The following is a 21,202-nucleotide window of genomic DNA, read 5'->3' as shown; positions in this document are numbered from 1 at the left end:
GTAACCATTTAACTGCTTCATTATCATCCCCTAGAATATGCAGATTTCTTTTATCAGGCAGATGAGAAGATTGGTTGAAACTGCCCCTCTGTATTTCTAGAGAGTTACAGATCTCACAGCAGCACAATCTCCAGGTTGGGTCCAACCTTGTTTTGTGTGTGTGCTCAGCATTTCAGCCTCTGCTGCTTCTCTGACATACTCTGCCTTACAGAGCTACCCATGTTAAACCATCCTTTTATTGCAGAGTCCAAACTTCTTTTTTCTTACTTCCATTTTACTGTTCCTGAGTTTCACTGCTCAAAGCTCAGCCAACAGAAAAAAACTGAGGGAAAAAAAAAAAAGTTAACAATTATCAGTCTAGAAGGAATAAGTGTTAACAGCAGGCAACAAGAGAAGGGGCACAGTCACAAACACAGCTGCTTGAGTCCTGGCTATCCATAGGCACTAAGGAGTGTGGAAAGAACAGAGATTACTAGATACATTCATTTTGTAAGAGCAGAAATAATGAGGCTAAACAAAGGTGGAAGTTTAAAAAAAACCCACCATGTACATAGTGGTACATTCAATACATTGTTCAAAAGTCCAATAGATCACAAGTTCTAAGAATCTTCCAGAAAAACAGGACAGAAGCATTGTAGACAGCTCTGAAGATGCTAAAAGGCTGTGGAAGCTATTCTGCAAGTTATGTGGTTAAGAAGGAAACCAAAAAGTAGCTAAGCCAAAAGATTTCTTCATCCTCAAGAGACATTACTGACATGTGAGGTAACTTCTTTTCAAAAGAGTTAATACTTTGTGGTTTTTCCCCCCCCCCAAAAAAGTGCATCTCTATAAAAATATTCTAGCTCACAGATTACACACCTATGTCAATTTTCTGTTTTAAAAGCTCACTTTGTGTGCTCTGTCACCTGAAAAAAATAAACTTTTGCTGTTCTTTTTCAGGAATTGAATTAAATTAAATCCCGAATCCGATTTCTATCAAGTAATGGATTCTTTTTTACAGCCAATATAGGATGCCCTAAGAATAAATCTTATAAAGGAAATAAGGCTGCGACCTTAGAGAGTGTTATAGAAATGTGAGAGATTTATCAGAAGCAGAAAACACAGTATGAGCAATCAACATAACTGCTAATAAATATTGCAAGCAAGTGGCAGTTACCAATTTAGATCTATGAAACAGATGGAGACTTTGCTGAGAGTACATGAACCCAGAAAGCAGTTGCACCATTGAATGTACAATGTAGAAGCAAAAGGATTGCAATGTTTACAATAAAGATGGATAATTAGAATATTATGAAAGAGACTAATGAGGAGGCAGGTTAACCACAAGCATAATGCTGTGCAAAGGTCTGAGCTTCCTCCAGTGAAGGGGAAAGGGCTGTAGAGTTCAAAAAAACCAAAACCACTGCTTGAGTTAGTGACATATTAAGATAACAGCAGATATTTGGAGCCATCAGTTTAAAATTTATTGAAGGGAAATTATCTGGATTAATCTCAAATAAAAGTACGAGATAAATCCTGTAAGTGGATGCAAAACCTCAGAAGGCAGCAAAGTAAACGGAACCAAGGAGCAGATGAAATACATCTGTATACACTGGTGCATCCTGGTGCTGGAAGGCAGGGCACAGCTATGTTTTGCCTTGGGATACAGCTCTCCATGGAGAAAGCCTTCACCATGCCCTCCCACGGTGGTGGGAGAGAAGGAAAAGTTCAGGGACACAATTAAACTCATATTATCTGGAGAGAGAGTCAGGCCATACACAGATTCAGGTAGGCAGCCCTGCACAGGAGACAGATTACAGACAGTTACAGATTTTTCTGCATCACCAGGTTTAAAACCTTTCATTGTCAGGTAAAAGCAAGCTGCTGTCCTGGCCAAAGCAGGTGACTGTGCTGTCTTGTAGTACCCACCTGTAAACCAGAACCATTCAGGATGCCCCTGCTGTGCAGAACTTGTTTAATTTGCTGCCTTTTGTCCTCCTCCCCTAAGGAGAAAATCTATGGTGAGCAAGTTCTTTTGTGCCTCTGTGCTATGATGTTGTCCATGCTGCAAAGCAAGCCACCTGCTAACTGGGATTAGAACAAATATCCTCACAATTCCCATGTCTTGAACAGCACACTTTTATTACCACACTGCATTAAGCTAAGCATACAAGAGCCCTCTAAATACTGTAGAATTTTAAGCACAAGACACTTTTTACAGCAAGAAGCATACCTGAAATTACCAGTTCAGGACATTTCTCAATGTTAGTCATTGAGAACTGCCTCAGAAAAAAACCCCTACCTCCTCAGGCCAAAACAGTAGCAGATAAGAACTTAATGGGGAGAGTTAAGTGGACATGAGTGTCCTTCTCTGGCACTAGGACCAGCCAGGGTGATGCAAGACCCTTGAAATGTGATGCTGTGACCTGCCCATTTTGCCCGGGGGCTGCATCAGATCATGCGTATTAAAGCAGAAAAAGTGAACTGAAAACACACTCAAGTTAACTAATGTGACTATTACATGACATCTAGCATACTAATGAACACTACATATATTGCTTTGCTACACATAGATGTGGCAAGAACTATTGTTACTAAAACCTAAAACCTGTAAGTTTTCTCAATTTGTTACCCAAAGATTTATCAGATCTGCAAAGAGAGCAGCACAGTTTCATCAAAACTGCAAAGAAAGCTGATTTAAAGATTGGTTTATTTGCCCCTATTCTGACTTACACTACTAATTATCCTGATAAAACAGCCCTGAAGGCAGTAATCAGATCAAGGCCTCAGTAAATACATACACAACCACTTCCCAGAAGAGCAAGCACAAATAACAGGAAATACAATCTTTATAGTTGTACACTTATATAGGGCAGCATATGGTCCTGTACCCAGTATAATCCAGTATGACTGCTCCCATGATCTGAGTACAAAACACAGATCAAGATTTTGGTTCCACTGACATTTTTACCTCAGGAGGCAGAGGGAGGAAAAAGCCCCGCTTAAAAAAAAAAAAAAAAAAAAAAAAAAAAAAAAAAGAGGTTTATTTGAACCCAGAACTACCCAGGCTACTACAAAGCCCATGAACTGTTATTACCACAACAGAGTCCAGCACTGTGTCAGAAGTGATGAGGAACAAAACAAGGGAAGCTGAAAACAGGCTTGGCACCGAGGAAGTGCACAGAAAAATGAATTAAGCTTCAGAGGCCACAGTCTTATATTATCTAAAGCCAAGGGAAAAATCCAGCTTAAAATTACCTCCCCCTTTTTTTTTTTTTTTTGGTCAGGTTAGACTTAATTTAGGTCAGATCAACCTGATGCACTGCACAAACACACCACTGCTCAGGCCGTGAGAAGGAAAGAGCAGCGTGGATGGAGACAGAACCTCGGGAGGCAAAAAAAAAAAAGGTGCAAACGCCTGTGGGCAGTGCCAGCAATATCGCCCGTGGCCACACAGCAGGATGCTACCGTGGCACATCAGATGACACTGCTGGCAACCACAGAGAAGAACATCGATGGTGGAGGGTATAGCCTCAGAACATATGGCCAAAAAAACCCCACCGTATTTACTTTGTATAGCATAAGCTGGAGAAATGGGAGAGTTTGTACTTTTTATGAGTTAAATCGCAACGACTGAGCCGTTTGTGTAACGGGGCGGCGGGGACGGACACGCAGCCTGCGAGTCCGCTCTTCCACCTGTAAAGCCAAACCCAGCGAACCTTCGGGTCGTGGCTGGGCGCGGGCAGCACCAGCACCAGATCTCTCCCCTTCAAAGAACAGCAACAACAGACACCAAACCCCGGCGTTTCCCGACAGTTTTTGCTTTTAACAACTGCTGTGAGTCCCTGAGCAGAAAACAACCGCCCAGGGTGACAGGAACTGACAAAGGTTACACACCAGCTGGAAAACAGCGAGGAAGGCCCCGGTCTCCAGCCTCCCCCCGCCCCTTTCCCGCTCACGATATATTTTAAAGATAAAGCAGTATTGTTTCACCTCTCGTTGCCGATAGTTATTTTTGACATTTTTAACTGCTGTTACCTTCCCCTCCCCGTCGCTCCTCAGGTTCTGCATTTCACACCACTCCTCAGGGGCACAAAGCGCCCTCGGGGGCTCCTCGGGACCGGGGTACCTCTCACCGCCCGCCGCCGTCCCGCGGAGCCTGAGGACAACCCCGACGCTTGGCACGGAGGAGGGCGGGAAGACTTTTTGGAGCCCGGCGGGGACGCTGAGGTGAGGGCGCGGTTCCCGCCCCGCCGCGGCAACCCGAGGGGACGACGCCCCGGCGCCCGCCACCCCTCGCCGTTACTTTGGACGGGGAAGGCTGCACCTCGACGGCGCGCAACGAGGCGGGAAAAAAGCCACCCCCTTCATCCCCTCCCTGTCTTTCCCTGGCTCTTACCTGAGGCGGAGGAGCGGCCGAGCCGAGCCGAATCGAACCGAACCGAAACCAAGCCGTACGGGTCCCGCGGCCGCTGCTCGCGTGGCGGGAGCCGCCCCCCCGCGGCACCTGAGGCGGCCCCGGGGGCGGAGCCGGGGAGGGGGTGGGCTGCGGGGGCCGTGTGCGGACGGCGGGGCTGGAGCCGAGCAGAATGGGATGAGGGGTGTCCCGGCCCTGTGCTCGCCGAGGCGCCCGTGGAAGGAAAGCGTCGGTCTCAGCCCGCCGGCGACCCGGTTCGGGAGCGTGCCCTCGGCCCCCGTGCTCCGCCGGCGGGGATGTGGCTCACCTCAGGCGTTCCGGGAGCCGCGGTGGCAGGGAACGGCGTCCCAGGTGCGACCCTAACTTTCCATTCTTGTTGCAATGTCTGGAATCACTTCAGTCAAACTGTTAACTCTGAAGCCTACTGATGGTGGCTGTGGCATCAGGGACTACATCTCTCCTGATAAGAAGACAAAAAAATCGCAAAGGAGGCAGTGGCTGAGATCTCTCCAAGTTTCTCGCCTGAAGGAGGTCTGATGAAGGGACTGCAGCTGACTTGCTTGGCTTTAAAATCCTACAGACCCCAAGTTCAAAATCAGAGACCATATTGTGTGATGGTGATAAAGCTCTTCCTCTGCCTGCTGGCTGATGCTTGGTCTAGAAAAGCATTGTGAGCCAACAGTCCTGGGAAGCACCAGCTTGGAAGGCAAGTGGTCTTCACTTTTGATCCAAAGGGCACATTAAGGTTTGAGGCTCATTTGGGCATCTACTTGGTGATCCCTTGATCTAACATCCCATGACCACAGCCACAAGTGCAGAGCCACTGTTCAGCCTAATTTCCAAAGACTTCTCCAGATTTCATGCCTTCCCTGAAAAAAAACAGGGTTTATATCCAGCTGCACTGGAGCGTTACAGAAGCCCTTCCATAGTCAGGGCTAACCAAGAGAAGAAGTGATTCATCCAGGTAATAAGGAGACAGGATAAATTGTAGTGATTCTGTCTACCATTTTGTTTAACTACATTTCTGTAATTTATAGAGTGAATGTTGTTAGCTGTCCTAGTGCACTTCCCTGCCAGGATTTAATATTGCAAGGTCCTGAGTTGCTTACACAATTTCCAGTGAGGGCGGTCTGTATTATTTTTGATTTATAGATGGGCAAATGAGAGAGAACTCCCAGAAGCCCACGGAGGTGGAAGGGAAGAGCAGATGTTATGCTTTATTTTGTTTTCTGACTCGTGGATCTATCTCTCTCTCACAGCAGTCATGCGAGCACATTTATCAGGCACAATATGCATGCTCTGCTACTCTCCCAACGTTTCTAATTCAAGTTACTGCATCCTCACACAATGCAATTGATCTAAGGAAACAATTTACTCTTTTCAGTTCCCCCTTTTCTAAAAACAGGATTTTATTTATTGATTTACTCATTCCTAAACCAATGCACTTAAATCAAGGATGATGGTCTGCTATGTGCAATGCTCTACGTAGTAATAATACCAATGACCCTGAGTCTAAAAGACTCGTCATGTAAGCTCATTATAAGCACTGGGCATACACAGCTACAATTATATCCCAAAGAACAACAGTTTGCACACAGAGCAGCAGTTTCAGCTGTTTCAGCCATCATCCAGGGCAGCTAGGTGAAAACTTGCCAGCTGGAAGGAGAAAACAGAATCCTCCTTATTTGAAGAGGTTGCACTCACCCAGGTGCTTCTTCACTTCACTATGGAATTAAAAAAAAAGTGTAAGGGCCATGCTGTGTTCCCCAAGATGTGTGTGAATTTCATTCTCTTTATCAGGGTTAATTCATATTCAAACAATCTATAACCAGCATCCAGTTACCTACAGCCTGAGCCCAGATTTAGTCCAGATTTCCCTGCCCTGCAGCCCTATCCAGGCTCCTCCTGCAGCTCCTGTGGACCTTCTCTCCCTTCCCCTGGCTTGGAGAGGCAGCAATGGGATCAGGCTCTTTTGAGGGGGGAGAATTTCTGGGTAAGTTTTCTCCCCTTCATCCCCCACATCATGGCAGGCACATAGGAAATGGAGGAGGAGACACCTGTGCTGGAGCAGCTCAGAAACATTTGATTGTTTTGGCAGGACCTACCCATTCAGTGATCCTGTGCCTGGGATGTACCTTGCCTGCTCCCCACACCTTGCTTGCTCTGCCCTGTCCTGGGATGACTGCCAGCACAGGGTGGTTTGCAACAGCCTTTCTTGCTGTTCTGAGTCAGAACCTGGAATGCTGTAGGCACAGGTCAGCCAGTCCCTGCTTCCAGTGTAGTTATGAACTGAGAAATCTGGGCTCTCTCTTTGGTTTTTGTTTAGTTTTTTTGTGGTTTGAGTGTTTCGGGGTTTTTTCTTTTTTTTTTTTTTTTTTTTTTTTTTTGGTCCTTAATCAAAGGAACCCACTGCAGATTTAGCCATCACCAAATTGTGCCATGACATTTGTCACAGCTGCCAGCTGCCAGTGGAGATTCCTCCTCCTGGGCACACCTGAGGTGGTGGCACCAGGCTGGTGCTGCCAGAGTGAACCACCACCACCTCGGTGTAGGAGTGGTGCTTCCTGGACAATGGCAGCCCTGGGAACTTGTATGCAGCCACTCCTTTATGCTAGGCAAACTCTGAAAGGAAAAGCAAACTGAGATTATTTGACTAAACTGCTTAACAAACCAGCACCTGTTTCGTGGAGGAAGAAAGGGGGAATGAGGTAATATGCCAAATAGTTTTGAGACAAAGTGACTTTCACCATTTTCACAGACCTTTATGATTGTTTCCTGGTTCCCTCCAGGCAGAAAGCTCTCCTGCCCAGTTAGCCCCACAACCTACACAGCAACCTTTTAGATAAACTTCACCCTTGGGCTTTATTTTCTTTGACCTGAGCACAAACTTGCAGTGAAGTTCCCCTTTTTATCCTGCTCTCTGGATAGAGTTCTGCTCAGTGTAATTCCACCTTTATTGCTTTCTTGATGGGCATCCTCAGGTGTCAAGTTGTGATCCACGTATACCCACAGGTGCCAAAAAATAGCCCTGGAGTGGTTTTCCTGGTTGGGCAAACCCAGCCAGGCTTAATACTAGGTTAACTGAAAATAAATAAAACAGCATAATGCCTCTCCTCTTGCCAAAAGTTTAAAAAAGTTTCATCACCTCCAAGGATGTGACCTTGCATTCATCCGTGTTTAATAATATCTCACTTCAGAGGTGCTCATTACACAAGCTGTTAGTGAGGGCTATGGATGAAGCTCATTAAAGATTTGACACAGGCTACAGAAGAACAGCCATGGGGCCAAAAATGCATTTTGAAGTAGCTGACTCCTGAGCTCAGCATGCCAAGATGATGGACAGGATGTTCTGTCTGTGCTGGGATTCTTGTTTGTTGCACTTTTGCTCCCTGCTGCTAAGCATGGCAAAGGAAAGGTTTCCTGAGTCTCTAGCTGACACTTCCCTAAAGCCTGTTCAACCCTAGGTGCACAACTCCTGCTCCCAGGCAGCCAGATGGTGAGAGCTGCAGTCCAGTCACTCTTTAATTTGGGCTTTTTTTCCCTCAGTGGGTTATTTCTGAGAGAAAGGGAGCTGACAGCATGTTTGTTCACATGAGATTGGTTTGACCTGGCAGTTCCCTGGGTCTGTACTCAGAATTTTAAAGTGTCTTTGAGCTGTGTTATCACCATAAAAGTAGAAGCTGAGAATCCAAGTGGATTTCTAGGATGTGTCTGAAGAATTTGTCTAAGTCTGCAGGTTTATTGCAAGTGGACAGCACATGAAACAAAGCTGAGGGGGCAAACTCATCTGAGGCCTTGGTTACTGTGCACTGTTGAGATGCTGCAGTGTATAACACACTTTAAACTCAGCTACAACAATCACTGACCTGTAAGCAGCTCCTCTAAATCCTGAGAAGTTGCTTCTGTGCATGGTTCACAACATGCATAAATAAAGTGTTGGCTGGAAGGTTCAAGACATCTCCCTCTGAACAGATAAAAATGCCAACCTGCATTATCATCCCATCCAGATTAAAAAAGCAGGAGGGTGTAGAGAATGCCAACTGAAACGTCCAGGTCTAAAACTAACGTGCAGAAAGGGAAAAATATGTAAGTAACAGATCAAAAGTAAGTTTACTCTGCAATTCAGAGATGTGAAACAGCTTTTACATTTGTTACACAGCTGGCCTTAGCAATCAAGCTGTGGCAGCACACACATCATATTCTACTGAGACCCCAGTGAACAGCAAAGGCCAAGCTCCACCTTGCTACAGAGCACAAAAATATGGTATAGAAAAGAACAAGCAGGAAGATGGGTGGGGAAGGTGTATCAGCTCAGCAAGCCTGAATATACCGAGGGTAGAAAGGATTAGAAAGGAAGCAGCCAAATAACAAAAGAAAAAAGATTATGGAATACTTTTCTCCTTCAGAGGAAGCAAATCTGGAAAGCAGAAAGTACTGGAGGATGGATGCATCAGAAAGGAGGTGGAGGAAAGTGATGCTGAATCAGAAGAGTTTTAAATATAAAGGATGAAACACATTTCCTGCATCTCTCACTGAAATGAGATCTCTGTAGATGAAGAACTTTAAAAAAATTACTTTGAGGCCACGTTGCTTCTGACATAAGAACATTTTGCAAAGCAAGACTTTGGGAACAATGACATCCATCTCACAGGCAGTAATTTCACTGCAGAGATGAGACAAGAGCAGAGCTGCCTGGAAAACAGCAGAGGTGCACTCTGCTACTTTGCATCAGAAATTGTTTTGGTTTTTTGTTTTTTTTTTTAAATTACTATTTGTTGAATCATATCCCAGATGAACAAGCAGAGTCCTCCCCCTGGTGGCAAGTGAAATAAAAGGATCAATAATTTTTTACAGGCATGTCAATCTAAGGATATAAATGAAATAAGGAACATCACACAGGACCTATTTTTTATTAGGTCAACTGATACAGCTGGGAAAAAAAGACAATTTTACAAAACACAGATCCTTTTCAGGACTTACACAGAATTATTTTTTTTTGAAAACTGATAAAACTTGAGAATAGTTATAGAGTTCAATTTCATGGTTAATTTATTAGACAAGTTGCATGAGAAGCGCAGGATAAAACCTGTAGAGTAACTTCTAGTGGTGGAGCAGGGCAATGGTAATGTGCAATAATCCCATTATTTCCACTGAGTCTTCTAGTGCCCAATTGAATTTTGGTGTCTAAAATCCCTTGGAAGCAGACTGTTGGAAAGTAATGTTCATTATGATACTGAAGAGTAAAAATGGACTCAGTGGACAAGTTTAGTTTATTGTACACAGCAATTTTCCCTAACCAGTGTCCTCAGAGAGCTCTATAAAAATTATCTGTAGAAAATTATCTGTCTTTGTTATGGGAAGTCATAGCAAGTGCCTTTAGGACAGGATTTTTTTTCCTTTTAGACAGGATTTTTTCCTTTTGATGATTATTTGTTAAGTAAAGGGAGAGCCATTTTTTTTTCCTTCAGTAAGGCTTTTGTCACTGCCTCTCAGAGCATCCTCATAGACAAAGTGGTGAAATGCCACCTAAAAAAATGGGCAGGGAGGAAGACAGTGAAGACTGAAAACTGGGAGAACTTGGCTGAAAGGGGCTTATCACTAGTGGAGTACCCCTGGGGTTGATACTTTTAACATCTTCATAACAGCCTGGATGAATGGACAAAGTCCACTCTGAGCAAACTGCTAGAGGAAACAACACCAGAGAGAGCAGTTGATAACCAGATGGTTGTGCTGCCATTCAGAAGGACCTGAACAGGCTGGAGAGGTGGAGAGAGGGTTGTCAGGAAGTTTAACATAGGGAAATGCAAAGTCCTTCACCTGAGGAGGAATAATCTATGCATCAGTGCAGGCTGGAGGCTGACTGGAAAGCTGCTCTGCAGAGGAGGATGTAGGAGTCCAGGTGGAGACCAAATTGACCCTGAGCCAGCAACATCCCTTCTGGTAAAGAAAGCCAACAGCATCCTGGGCTGCATTGGGAAAAGTGTTACCAGCAGGATGAGAAAGCTGATCTTTTCCCCTCTGTTTTTGCCTTTCAGCTCCACTGAAACACATACACTAGGTATGCTCTTAACAGTATAGACAGTCCAAGAATGGCTGAATTGTAATTACATGGAAAAACAACTGTTGACTTTGTAATGGTAAAAAGGAGAAACCTTTTTCAGCTGTGACATTCAACATTGATAACCACTGCAACATAAACAAAACCAGACTTAAGAAAGCTACACCTTCTACCACAAAACACTGTCTGCATGTTTATGTTTAAAAAGGTTTAATTTTACACCCTGGTACAAAAATACAGTACAATGTGATGGCAAGGCTTTAGCCAAAAAACATTCAAAGAATAAAAGGGGAACCCCCGTAAAGCTTTGACATAACCCACCCTCACTTAATGAGACAATCAAAAGGTGAGTGCACAAGGAAAAAATTAAATCTCTGCCCAAAGGCAAATAAAGATTAATCACACGCAGTTTTACATAAAAACATGTTTGCAGAGCTAATAAATTCACATGCTTTTTGGACATTCATGAAATTCATATGACCTGGCTTAGTGGCAGAATTCATGGTTAAGGATGTCAACAAAACACTTTGCCCAGGAACATGCCCCATCCATAGGAATCCCCAGTAAAAATAATGGCATCACACAACACCAGTGAGAAAAGAGGGATCCAACCCTGATAAAGCATTGAAATGTCAGCTACTTCTAGTTATTCCAACCACACTGTTTGTCCTCACCTCAGCATTTTGCCTTACACACCTCCCTCTTAAAACCAAGTATTAGTGGTTGCTGAAATGCACAGATCAATGTGTTTGCACATTACCTGGATGCAAACAACCTTTACAGTGCAAACTGCCATGCAGAGGAGGAGATAACACTGTGATTGATGCATGAGTGTGAACTCCAAACAGGGATTAACCTAACATTGTTGACAGGAGAATTAAGTCCCTCCAGTGCACCTACATTCTTAGTCTGTTTAATAATTTCTTTTTTAGAGTTTTGAAGTGATGGGAAAGGATCATTTGGTGTGCTCATTATAGTTCATCTCCCAGGTGTTTTTGTTTGAAAGCATCACCCGTTAGCTTCTCCTGGGCTTCCTTCATCCCTTGGACAACTAAAAGATCAGACAGAGAGACAGGAGTTATTTCTTAATCTCAAGATGAAAAAAACAAGGTGTCTTGGTAATGTGTTTTAAAATAACACAGTTACAGAATGTAGCTCTATAAATTTACCTGCAAAAGAAACAAAACCAAAGAGTCCCATGCCCCTTTGCCAGCTATTTGTGTCTGGATCACACAAATTGCATGATTTTCCATGCTACACCTGGAGACCAAGTTTAGGTCCTGTAGACACTACAGTAGGTGTGAAGGTGAATCAGATTCTGAGCAAGACATAAGAGAACCACTCACCTGTGTTGATCTAACACATCCCAGTTATGCTGTAAAGTATCATTTTTCTCCACCCAAAAGTGAAGCTGTATCCCCTACTCAAGAGTTTCATCTTACTGAAAATACACCTCAAACTACTTTGTACACACCTTGATCAGCATTGGTATAGAAATACTTGTAGCTGGGGTTTCCTTTCTCATTTATGATTTCTGGGTGGACTTTTCCACTGGGGTCTATGAAACAAGAAACCAAACAGGAAATTTAGGTGGCAACAATAAGAACACAGTCTTATGAATGGGTACAAGTGCTGAGGATGCCTTACCCATGAAAAGGATTCTGGGAATGTAACCTCCATCAGGACTAAAGGCTTCATCCTTTGGCTCTTCATCATCCTGTCAAAGCAAGACAAAAGAGAAGGAATATATTAGCAAAGTATTTTACAAAAACAGCACACTTGTTAAAGAAACAAGCTATTGTCTCCAGATTCCATTTACCCTGAGTAATTTACATCTTGAACAAACACTAAGTAACTGCAGCATCTTCCACTCTCAAAAAGAAAGAGATTTTCATCTAAACAAGTGTGATTTGTAAAAATAATCCTATTTTTTTCTCCTCTATCAATCTGCATTAAACACTCCACTTTGGTATGTTTGTTATGCCATGAGTGAATGAATATAAATTCCTTTCTTACAGCAACAGAATGACATAAGGTACAAACTGGTAAAGAGAAAATAGCAGTTTAGTTTAACATAATTAAAATAACCAGACTGAAGAAAATTATTTTTAAAACAATCAGCTGTGTCAATCAGTCCTGGATTCCTATTCAGGAGTGCACAACTTAGGATATACACAAAACAGGAGGCAACCAGTTAAGCAGGATTCCCAATGTTTAGTTACAAGCCAGTAATATGGATACAAGTAAGAGGGCAACCTACCTCAAGGTTGACCATAACAAAATTATGGGCAAGTTCAGAAATCTCCTTGGATTCAGCAAACTTTGGCTTTAAAGCTAATTAGAAGGGGAAAAAAAGAAAAAGAAGAGATGCATAAAGACAGTGGAAAAGATTTTGGGTTTTCAGGTCAGCATCAAAATCTCAATTGTTACTTTTCAAAAACTAGTGAGTAAATGGAATATATGTGTCAAACATATATGATATATGTATATGTGTCAAAACATTTAAACCAGGCTCACAACTGCAGGTAACTGAAGCAACCCTTGCTGAGCTGCCATCTGATAAAGGCTGCCCAACATACACCTTCATATTTGAACCAATGGAACAGAAATAAAAATCTTAATGTAAACCACCAGTTCTTACTGAACTAGCTCATCCTCTGGGCTCAGCCATCATGTCCAGCTTGTTTGTTTGCAATAATGAAAGACAAAGCCTCACCCTGGAAGAATCACCAGCTGAAAGTAAGGCAATTTACACTTAATTCTGTAATATCACTCATCCTGTTCCATTTTTTATTGCCAAGTGCAGGAGCAATTGCAGCCACTACACAAGAGCAGTATTACAGCTTTCAGTTTGCTGCCACTTAGGCATGGCTGGCTTTGGGCTACCAGGGAAAGTCATGCAATATTATACTGCTCTAAATGAAATACAAATAGTGTTAGCTACATTTTACAGACAAAAGTTCATTAAAAATATCAGCAAGTTCTAGGATTACATCCACTTACCTTTGCAAGCTCCACACCAAGACTTGTGGATGATAACCATAAGAGGCAATCCACTAAAAAAATAAAAAGAGAATTGTTGAAGAAAGCTTACAGTTGAGCCTCTAAATCAAATTCTATTACATGTATATTTTAACAGTCAAGACTTTTACAAGGGCTAAGTGTAACAGGAAATATATAAAGACACAAGAGATTCTGCTGCGTTCTGAGGTTGCCTTGCAAAAAGCTTTCCCAGTTTTATAACATGTATAATAACAATTTATTTTAACTGCCAGTGAAAAACTGCTCATGTAGAGGTGAAGACTTTCTCTTTGGAAGGTTTGCTCTTAGCAGTTTATATTTGCTCAGATAAACAACAAGTTTTTTATTTTATTTTATTTTATTCGAAGCACTTAGTGGCACCATCTCTTTGAGAGATCTCAGGATGAATTTTGGTGGCTGCTGAAGGCAACCCAGTGGAGGGCAGTCATATATCCATTCCTCTCCCCATTACAGTTTGCATGTTTCAGTCACACTGCCTGTGTCCAAGACCTCCCAAGGAGCAGTAATCAAAGCCAGTAACCCAGCAAACCCTCTGGCTGCCAGGCTTGTTGGTATGAAATGAACCTGTGACAAATGTGAGAAGTGCCAGGACTGAGGAGGGGAAAGGCCTGTGTGGAACTGCAGCCTAAATAAACTGCAATACAAAGGATCAATGTTACTGTTTCTCTTTTTCCATAGAATTCACTTGACACTTATTACACAGAGGTTAAGTTTCCATCACTCTGAGGTATGTTTTATTTATTTATCATATTTTTTTAATTTATTTTCAAAAAATCCCTTCAGCATTTCACCTTCTGGCAAAGTCAAGCTTACCAAGTTCAATTTCTCTAACTCCATTTCTCATCCAGGCTGCATTATGTAACAAAGAATTAAACAAGCCTTAAAAACGTGACAAGTTTCACACATTTCCTGCTCTTAGGGATCCAATTAATCAGCGACTTCACTGCTCCTGACCATTCTGCATCAATTTTACCTTTCTAGCAAGCAAAGTGAGACAGCTCCAGGGGATTTTTGTAGCCATGTAATACAACACTTACCTCCACACTTTTGAGCATGAAGTCCTTACTTCCATTTCCCTACCAACAGCTGAACTGGTGAAAGCTGACTAAGGCAATAAACTAAGAAAGACTAAGAAAAAGAATTGGGATCTCATCCCTTTTCTACTACCAATAAATGCCTTAAGCTGTGGACGAGTATCCAAGGGAAGCTGGCAATAATGATAAAGCTTCCAGAACTAGTGAAGGAAAAGAAGGAATCAAGAAAAGCACCCAGAGAACATACTCTATGGATACTTCTTTCAGGGTATGCCAAGCAAAGCAAAGTTTAAGCTTTCTGATATTGTAAACTCTGTTACCATTTTGGACGTTTAATATTAAGAGAATTTCTCACAGAGAAATTACAAACACCTTTGGATATGATGGCAACTAAATTACTCACTAGCAGAACTGAAGTACAAGTTTTTCTTTAGCTGCAGATGGATATGAAAGGAAATCCCTACTGAGCAGCATCCAGTTATGGGCTTCAGAACCAGGAAAGGGTGGAGAGGAAGCAATTAACATTTTGAGTAGTTCAAACAGAAGTCTGCTGTTTATAATTAACCAGTATGTCACCATCTTTACATAGGACTCTGTTTGCAGTAAGAAGAAAGAATTTACATTTCCCTAGTAAAGCTTGTATTTCATCAGCCTCCTCTCCCTGGTGACAATAAAATTCTTATTTCTCCATTGTTTCCATATAAGATTTTGCCTCTTTCTTGAGAAGAGGCTGATTTAAGTATGGAAAATACACATTGCTTTTATCATCAAGGATCAGTGCTTCATGCCAGAAGAGTCCAATCATAGGGTAATCAGTAGTGCAACTTCCCTTTTTTTTTTTTTAGGTCAGAGATTTTCAATGCAGATTTTAAATGGAAAAGCTTGCAGTCTTGAAATACCAACTCTTAGCTAGTGCAAACTCACAGAAATTTTGAAGATACTGAATGCATTTTCTCAGCTTTATTTTCTTGACTGAGAAAATAAACTTATTTACATCAAAACATTTTTGTAGTTATTTCTCAGTTCTGCAATGCACAAGTCCACCTAGCAGCTGGTAACAGTCACTGTAATTGAAATAACCCTTCCTGCCCCACTTTACTTTCTGCTCTCTCAGAAAGATGCTACACATTCAATTAAAACCAAAAGCCACAATTTATTAAAATGAGTGATAAAGCATCAACCAGAAAGTGAAAAGTTTACAAGAGCTACATATGTGGTATAGCAAAGGCTGAAATTAGTTGGAAAGAAGCACAAAGCTAAGTGACCCATCACAGCATGTGCAGACCTGTAAGGGTTTACCCAGAACAGACATTGCTATTTTAGCTCACTCTTCCTATGAAAGCATTCTCAAATAACTGGTGGGTTTTAAATGAGCACCTTGCAGAAAAAAGACATAGCAAATCATTCCAATAATACAGTCCTGCAGTAAATAAAGACTTTACTCCATTTAAGGCACAAATTTTATTGTTAGACCTGAATCAGAGAGGCAAGATTGCTAAGCCAGCACCCTTCTGTTGTGCAGTCTGCAAATAGCTCCCAGGTTCAGCAAGGTATTTTGAAACAGCTGCATTCTAAAAAATACAACCTGTTCCAGTTCTGGACCTGAAGTCTCTCCTGCAGTTTGACATTATCTGGAGATAGTACTGAAAAAAAAAATCTTCCAATTCAAGACATGCAAAAGCCAATACTACAGTAACCATTTTTGGGCTCTGATGTTCAGACACCACTTGATTACTGGGGTGTAGGTCTCCATAGGAACCCTGACTTGCTTGGGGATGCAGATCTCCTGTTTGAAAGATGGATGCGAGGAGAATTCAGGGATGGGGGAACAGCATCCCTACAGATCCTCTTAGAGATACAGCTTGCTCAGCTGCTGCAGGGACGAGGCATCCATCTTCCCAGAGCTGCTGTTGCTGCATCTGATTAGCAGCAGGTAGGACCCAGTGCCTGGAAGCCACGTTCTTACTGTTCCCAGTACTTTGGGACTGGACCACGACCACACCGCGTGTGGCACGGGTGACAGGGCTCACTGGATGCTGCGGTTCAGGTACTGGATGAACATGCTGGCCAACTGGGGCAAGTTCTCATCGCTGGGCTGCATCTTGGTGTAGCTGATGAACTGCCTCCGCAGCCGGCTCAGCTCGGCCATGCTGACTGCCCGGTTCAACACCAACCCTTCGGTGACACCGGGGACGCGAACCACCTCCCCGGGCTGCGCCCCGCTCCTCTGGGCGGCCATGACGGCGGCCAAAACCTCCTGGGTGACCCGGTCGAGGTGATGGAGGAACCCGCTGGACTGGAGGGGCTGCGTGCGGGTAGCACGGTGCGGGGGCGGAGGAGCGCTCTCGAAGAGGGCGGCGCGGATGTCGGAGAGCGGCAGCGGCTCCTCCCCGTGCACCGTGAAGAGCGGATGGTCCCAGCGGTTCCGCGGGTCGGGAGCCTCGAAGGGCGGCTCGTCGGGGCGGCCGGGGCCTCCGGCGCAGTGCAGGAGGCAGCGCGCCGTGCCCGCCTGCCTCGCCGCGCAGTACAGCTCGTAGCGGATACTCCGCACCTCGTTGCCCGCATCCACGATCACCACGTCCCGCCGGCTCAGCCGCCGCTCCACCTCGGCCCGCAACGCCGCTCGGCCGCCTTCAGCCTCGGTTACGACGTGCACTTGCCGTTCCGGCCCGCACAAAGCCTCCCGCAGCTCCGCCGCACGCCGGCTCTTCCCGCTGCCCGCCCGCCCGCACAGCACCACCAGCGGCATCCTCCGGACCGCCCCGCCGCCATGCCGACCCGGAAAGCCAAAGCGAATGGTTCCGTTCGGGTCACACCACACCCCCGCCACCCGTCGTCCCCCGGGAAACCGCGGCCTGCAGCGGAGCCGCCCCGGGGAGAGGCTTCCCGTGGAAACCCTCTCGCCGGGCACATCGCAGCTCCGCATCCCCCGCTCCTCCCCGGAGTGCGGGGGTTTCACGGCGGGAGCCCAGGGGAGTCCGGCGGGGGGGGGGATGGAGTCCTGATTAAAGGTGCGATTGTGCTATGGTTGTCCCTAAAGGCACTCAGTGACGTGATGAGCGCCGGATTCCCACCGTCGCCCACGGGGGACTCGAAACCAAGACATCTCCGACGCATCCGGACTTTTACAGAGTTGAAATCAAAGTCCTGAAACTCCTGAGACACTCTCTGATCCATCACACTCGGTGCATAACAAAGAATTATGTATAATTTTTCATCTCCTGACCTAAGGCCAGGCTTAGATCAAAAATATGCTTTTTAGATTTTTTTAATCGTTTTGGTGGTGATTTCTCACAACCTTTCAATTCACAAGCACTCAAATCCACAAGCCGGTTTGTGTTTCCAAGAACAGAAGTCAGGAGTGTCCATTACAGCTGTTCCTTGCTCCAGGTCCTTTTTTTTTTTTTTTTTTGAGCAGAAATGCTCATCCTTACCTAAGATCCACTGTCTCATTTTAAAGCTTCCTCTGCCTCACTGCAAAGTGATGCTACAACTCTTCCTCCAAATACCAAAGATTTTTTTTTTTTTTTTTTGCATGGGTATTTAAAATAAATGCTAAAATATCCAATCATAAACCCTCATAAATGCTAAAATATCCAATCATAAACCCTCATAAGACTTCTGAACTGTACCATCTTGGTGAATGTGGTGTCTACACGAGAGTGAAGAACTCACCAGATGGATCAGTTTGAGAGGAAAATGCAAACAAAGAGCAAACCTGGAAGGCGTAACAAGTTTCTGCCCGTGTCAAGATTGCCAGATCTAGATTTAAAATTTAAAAATACAAAGAGAATCTACAATTTTCCTTCTCAGATAATGAGAAAAGGAATAAATTCAGAAGAAAAAAAATGTAAAGCCATAATTTTTTACCTTTAGGATTAATACAGAATCTTTGACAATGCTTTTAAAGACACTTCTGGTCTTTAAAGCTAAGTAACATACCTGGCTGCTGCCTCTTTCTTCCCATCTTCTAATGTTCTCCAATGAATGTGATCTCCAAAACCTGCCAGAGATAAGGGTTTATAAATGCTGCATAATTTAACATCAACTAACAGATGAAAACAGTCCAACTCTCATGTATATTTTTAACCCATTTTATATTCTTTTTTTTAAAATCAAACTATAATCCCAGTCCCCAAAAGACTTCTGCAAATACAATTTATGTAGTCTTATGAGGAATCCCACTGAAATTAACAAAAACATTCAGGACAATAACAAATAAAACAAAAACAATAACACTCAGGAAAACTCTTTATATAAATGTAAACGTCACCAAAATCCCCCGAGATTAAACTTGAAGAGCCTTCTAATTATTCCCCACCCTTTTCCAATCTGTGAACATCTATTAACTGACCAGTGACAAATCAAACACGTCAGCATTTGGCTTCCTAAATCCCACTGAACGTGAACTAACACAAGACTTTAAGATTCCTAACCCAGCCTATCATCATTAATTGCCCTGCAACTATTATGCTGATTATTACTGCTGATGATAATTATCATAAAAGAGTAAGGAAGAATGCATTTACACAGATTTTGGAGTGGTACAGTGACTGAACAACGCGGGAAATATTTTATCCCATTCCCAGATTACAGGTGTTGTTGAGATATGAGCAAGGGAGCATACATTTAACACTGCAAAGCAGGGACTGACAGGTTTTTTGACCTGGTAGCCAACACAGCTCTACTTCACATGGCTGAAAGCCACACAGAGAGATGATGTGAAGGAGATCTTGGGAACTATTCATAGGAGAACTCCCTTGGAAGACCTTCTAAGAGGTCTCATTGCTCCGGTAATGCAGAGATGTGCTGAATGACCAAACATCAGCCTCAGTTTGCCCTTTTCCAATGCTGAGGGTCTGCATCAGTCAGCAATCCCCAAGGCCCAGGGTGCTAAGGGGGGGGAAGATTTTGGGAGCTTCACGGGGGTCAGAAGCCACACACTGCCCAGTGCTTACACAGGGGGAAGTGTCATGTAGTAGACAACTATGGGAGAGAAGTTGGAGGAAAAAAATTCTGGCTCAGCAAAACCTTGTGGCATCCTAGTTCAGCATCCGGGAGGTCTGAACTGTTGGCACAGTATTTTTATTACCTTATCTCCTCTCCCGATACGAACAACTGGGAACATACATGACGCAACACATCAAATATTTGGTTGTGCTAGCAGTAAGGTGGGGATGCCTTGTCCATGTCCAACCACACACACAGGTACCAGCTGCAGAGGCAGCTTCAGACACAAGGCTACATTGGTACCAGCAGAGCAAAAAACAGTTGGGTTAGCAGAAGTCATGTTTACTCAGAGTATCAGCACGTCAGCTACTCCATTCAAATGCCAACGTGTTAAATCAGGGAAAACTTTTTGTTCTAGCTAGGAAAACACTTTTTGAAAACTTTTTTTCTTTTTTTCTTTTTTTTTTTTTTTTTAACTAAAGCCCACTTTGTGGGGAGCTTCAGTGTGTTTTCAGAAGCATTACACAACTGAGTGTTTCCTTTTGAATGAAAAGTCAGCTGTAGAATTAACCATAAAACAAAAGGGGGAACAACTGGGGGTAACCAGTACAAAGCTTTGTTGTGATTGATCAAAACCCGCGTTTACTGCCAGCTCTGAAGCGAAGATTTCTCGCTCAGACAGACTAAAGCCACCACCACACGTGGTGAAGCTCAGGGCCCCGGTGCTGCCTGACTGTACCGAGGTGTCAGACATGGCAATCACACCAGGAGGCCTCGGAGAGGAGCCAGAGGAAGGGTGAGAAGCGCTCAGGAGGGATAAGAGAAGCCGAGGGCGAGCAGGAAGAACCATTCAGAACCAGCCAGGGCTCATTGGGCTCTTCAGCACCAGGCGGGGAGAGGGACACTGAGGGGCTGCCCCCCCCTTCTCCTCAAGCCTCCCCCACACAAAAGCGGGAGCCCTCGAAATGGAGATTCCTAGGGGTTTAGCCGGAACAGAAACACGACAAAAAAAAATCACCTCAAGATCCCCTCATCTCTAAAGTCACAAGGCAGCTGTCTCCCTCCTCCTAAGCGCGGCGGCAGTACCAGGCCGGCCCGGCCTCCCCCCCGCGCCCGCCTTCCCCTCGCCGCCGCGGGCTGTGAGAACCGGCCCGGCCCCAGCGCACCCATTCACGGCAAAGGCAAAAGTTGGGAGAAAAGCTCAAAGAAAACGTGCGCCTGACCCTTTCCGAGCCCTTCCGCGGCGGAGGCTGCGGAGGCCGCCAGCACCAGGCACAGGCAGAAGATGGAGGCTACCGCGGGCTGAGCCTTCATGGTGTCGGCGCGGGCAGAAGCAGCAGCACCCCGGGTTCAGCCCCTGCACCTCCGGGACGGGACGAGCTTGGGCGATTTTTTTTTTTTTCCCCGTCTTTTTTTTCCCCTGTTTTTTTTAAAGCCCAGGAAGTGATGTGAGGCGGATGTGGGCGGTGCGGTACCCTCACCTCTCGGTTCGGAGGTGTCGGGAGAGGGTTGAAAGGGGACTGCTGGAGGGGCTCCTCTCCCCCTCCAGCCCTCTGAGGGGTGTTCGGATGTTTCCCTCTCTTTCAGACGACCTCGGCTCCGTGCAGGTAGCCGAGGCCTCTGGCGCAGGGGTACCTCACTCACACCGGGCCCCCAGAACCCTGGCTCCTTGACCAAAACCTAGAGTTACCCCGGCGGGGTCAGGCAGTGAGGGGTGGGTTC

The 21,202-nt window shown here is 44.5% G+C and overlaps 3 protein-coding genes across 5 annotated transcripts in view; all 3 read right to left on the bottom strand.

Annotated features, from left to right (window-relative positions):
• RAB3B (RAB3B, member RAS oncogene family) overlaps positions 1 to 4,508 on the bottom strand; it is a 50,144-nt gene extending 45,636 nt beyond the window's left edge. The window contains exons 1-2 of one of the 3 annotated variants that reach the window (XM_071750146.1): positions 4,379 to 4,497; positions 1,909 to 1,982 (exon numbers count right to left, since the gene is read on the bottom strand). Coding sequence is in view for 1 of the 3 variants with exons in the window: in XM_071750144.1 (XP_071606245.1) it covers positions 4,018 to 4,050 (33 nt within the window). In the remaining 2 variants the exon portion in view is untranslated. Of the gene's footprint in view, positions 1 to 1,908; positions 1,983 to 4,017; positions 4,069 to 4,378 lie in introns of those variants that run through there. The other 2 variants (XM_071750145.1, XM_071750144.1) reach the window with 2 other exon arrangements.
• Positions 4,509 to 10,647: 6,139 nt separating this feature from the next.
• Positions 10,648 to 20,944, bottom strand: TXNDC12 (thioredoxin domain containing 12). The gene is made up of 7 exons (XM_071750166.1): positions 20,704 to 20,944; positions 18,473 to 18,533; positions 13,458 to 13,510; positions 12,715 to 12,788; positions 12,102 to 12,171; positions 11,929 to 12,012; positions 10,648 to 11,505 (listed from the first exon to the last, which is right to left on the bottom strand). The coding sequence occupies exons 1-7, from the start codon at positions 20,792 to 20,794 to the stop codon at positions 11,426 to 11,428; spliced, it is 513 nt and encodes a 170-aa protein (XP_071606267.1). The 5' UTR covers positions 20,795 to 20,944; the 3' UTR covers positions 10,648 to 11,425.
• KTI12 (KTI12 chromatin associated homolog) lies at positions 15,666 to 17,495 on the bottom strand. The gene has a single exon (XM_071750165.1). The coding sequence runs from the start codon at positions 17,454 to 17,456 to the stop codon at positions 16,557 to 16,559; it is 900 nt and encodes a 299-aa protein (XP_071606266.1). The 5' UTR covers positions 17,457 to 17,495; the 3' UTR covers positions 15,666 to 16,556.
• Positions 20,945 to 21,202: the final 258 nt, after the last annotated feature.

Source organism: Heliangelus exortis, chromosome 8 (assembly GCF_036169615.1).
Source record: "Heliangelus exortis chromosome 8, bHelExo1.hap1, whole genome shotgun sequence".
In the NCBI taxonomy this organism is placed as follows: Eukaryota; Metazoa; Chordata; class Aves; order Apodiformes; family Trochilidae; genus Heliangelus; species Heliangelus exortis.
The sequence above is the reverse complement of the archived record's forward strand: the minus strand, read 5'-3'. Positions and strand labels throughout refer to the sequence as shown.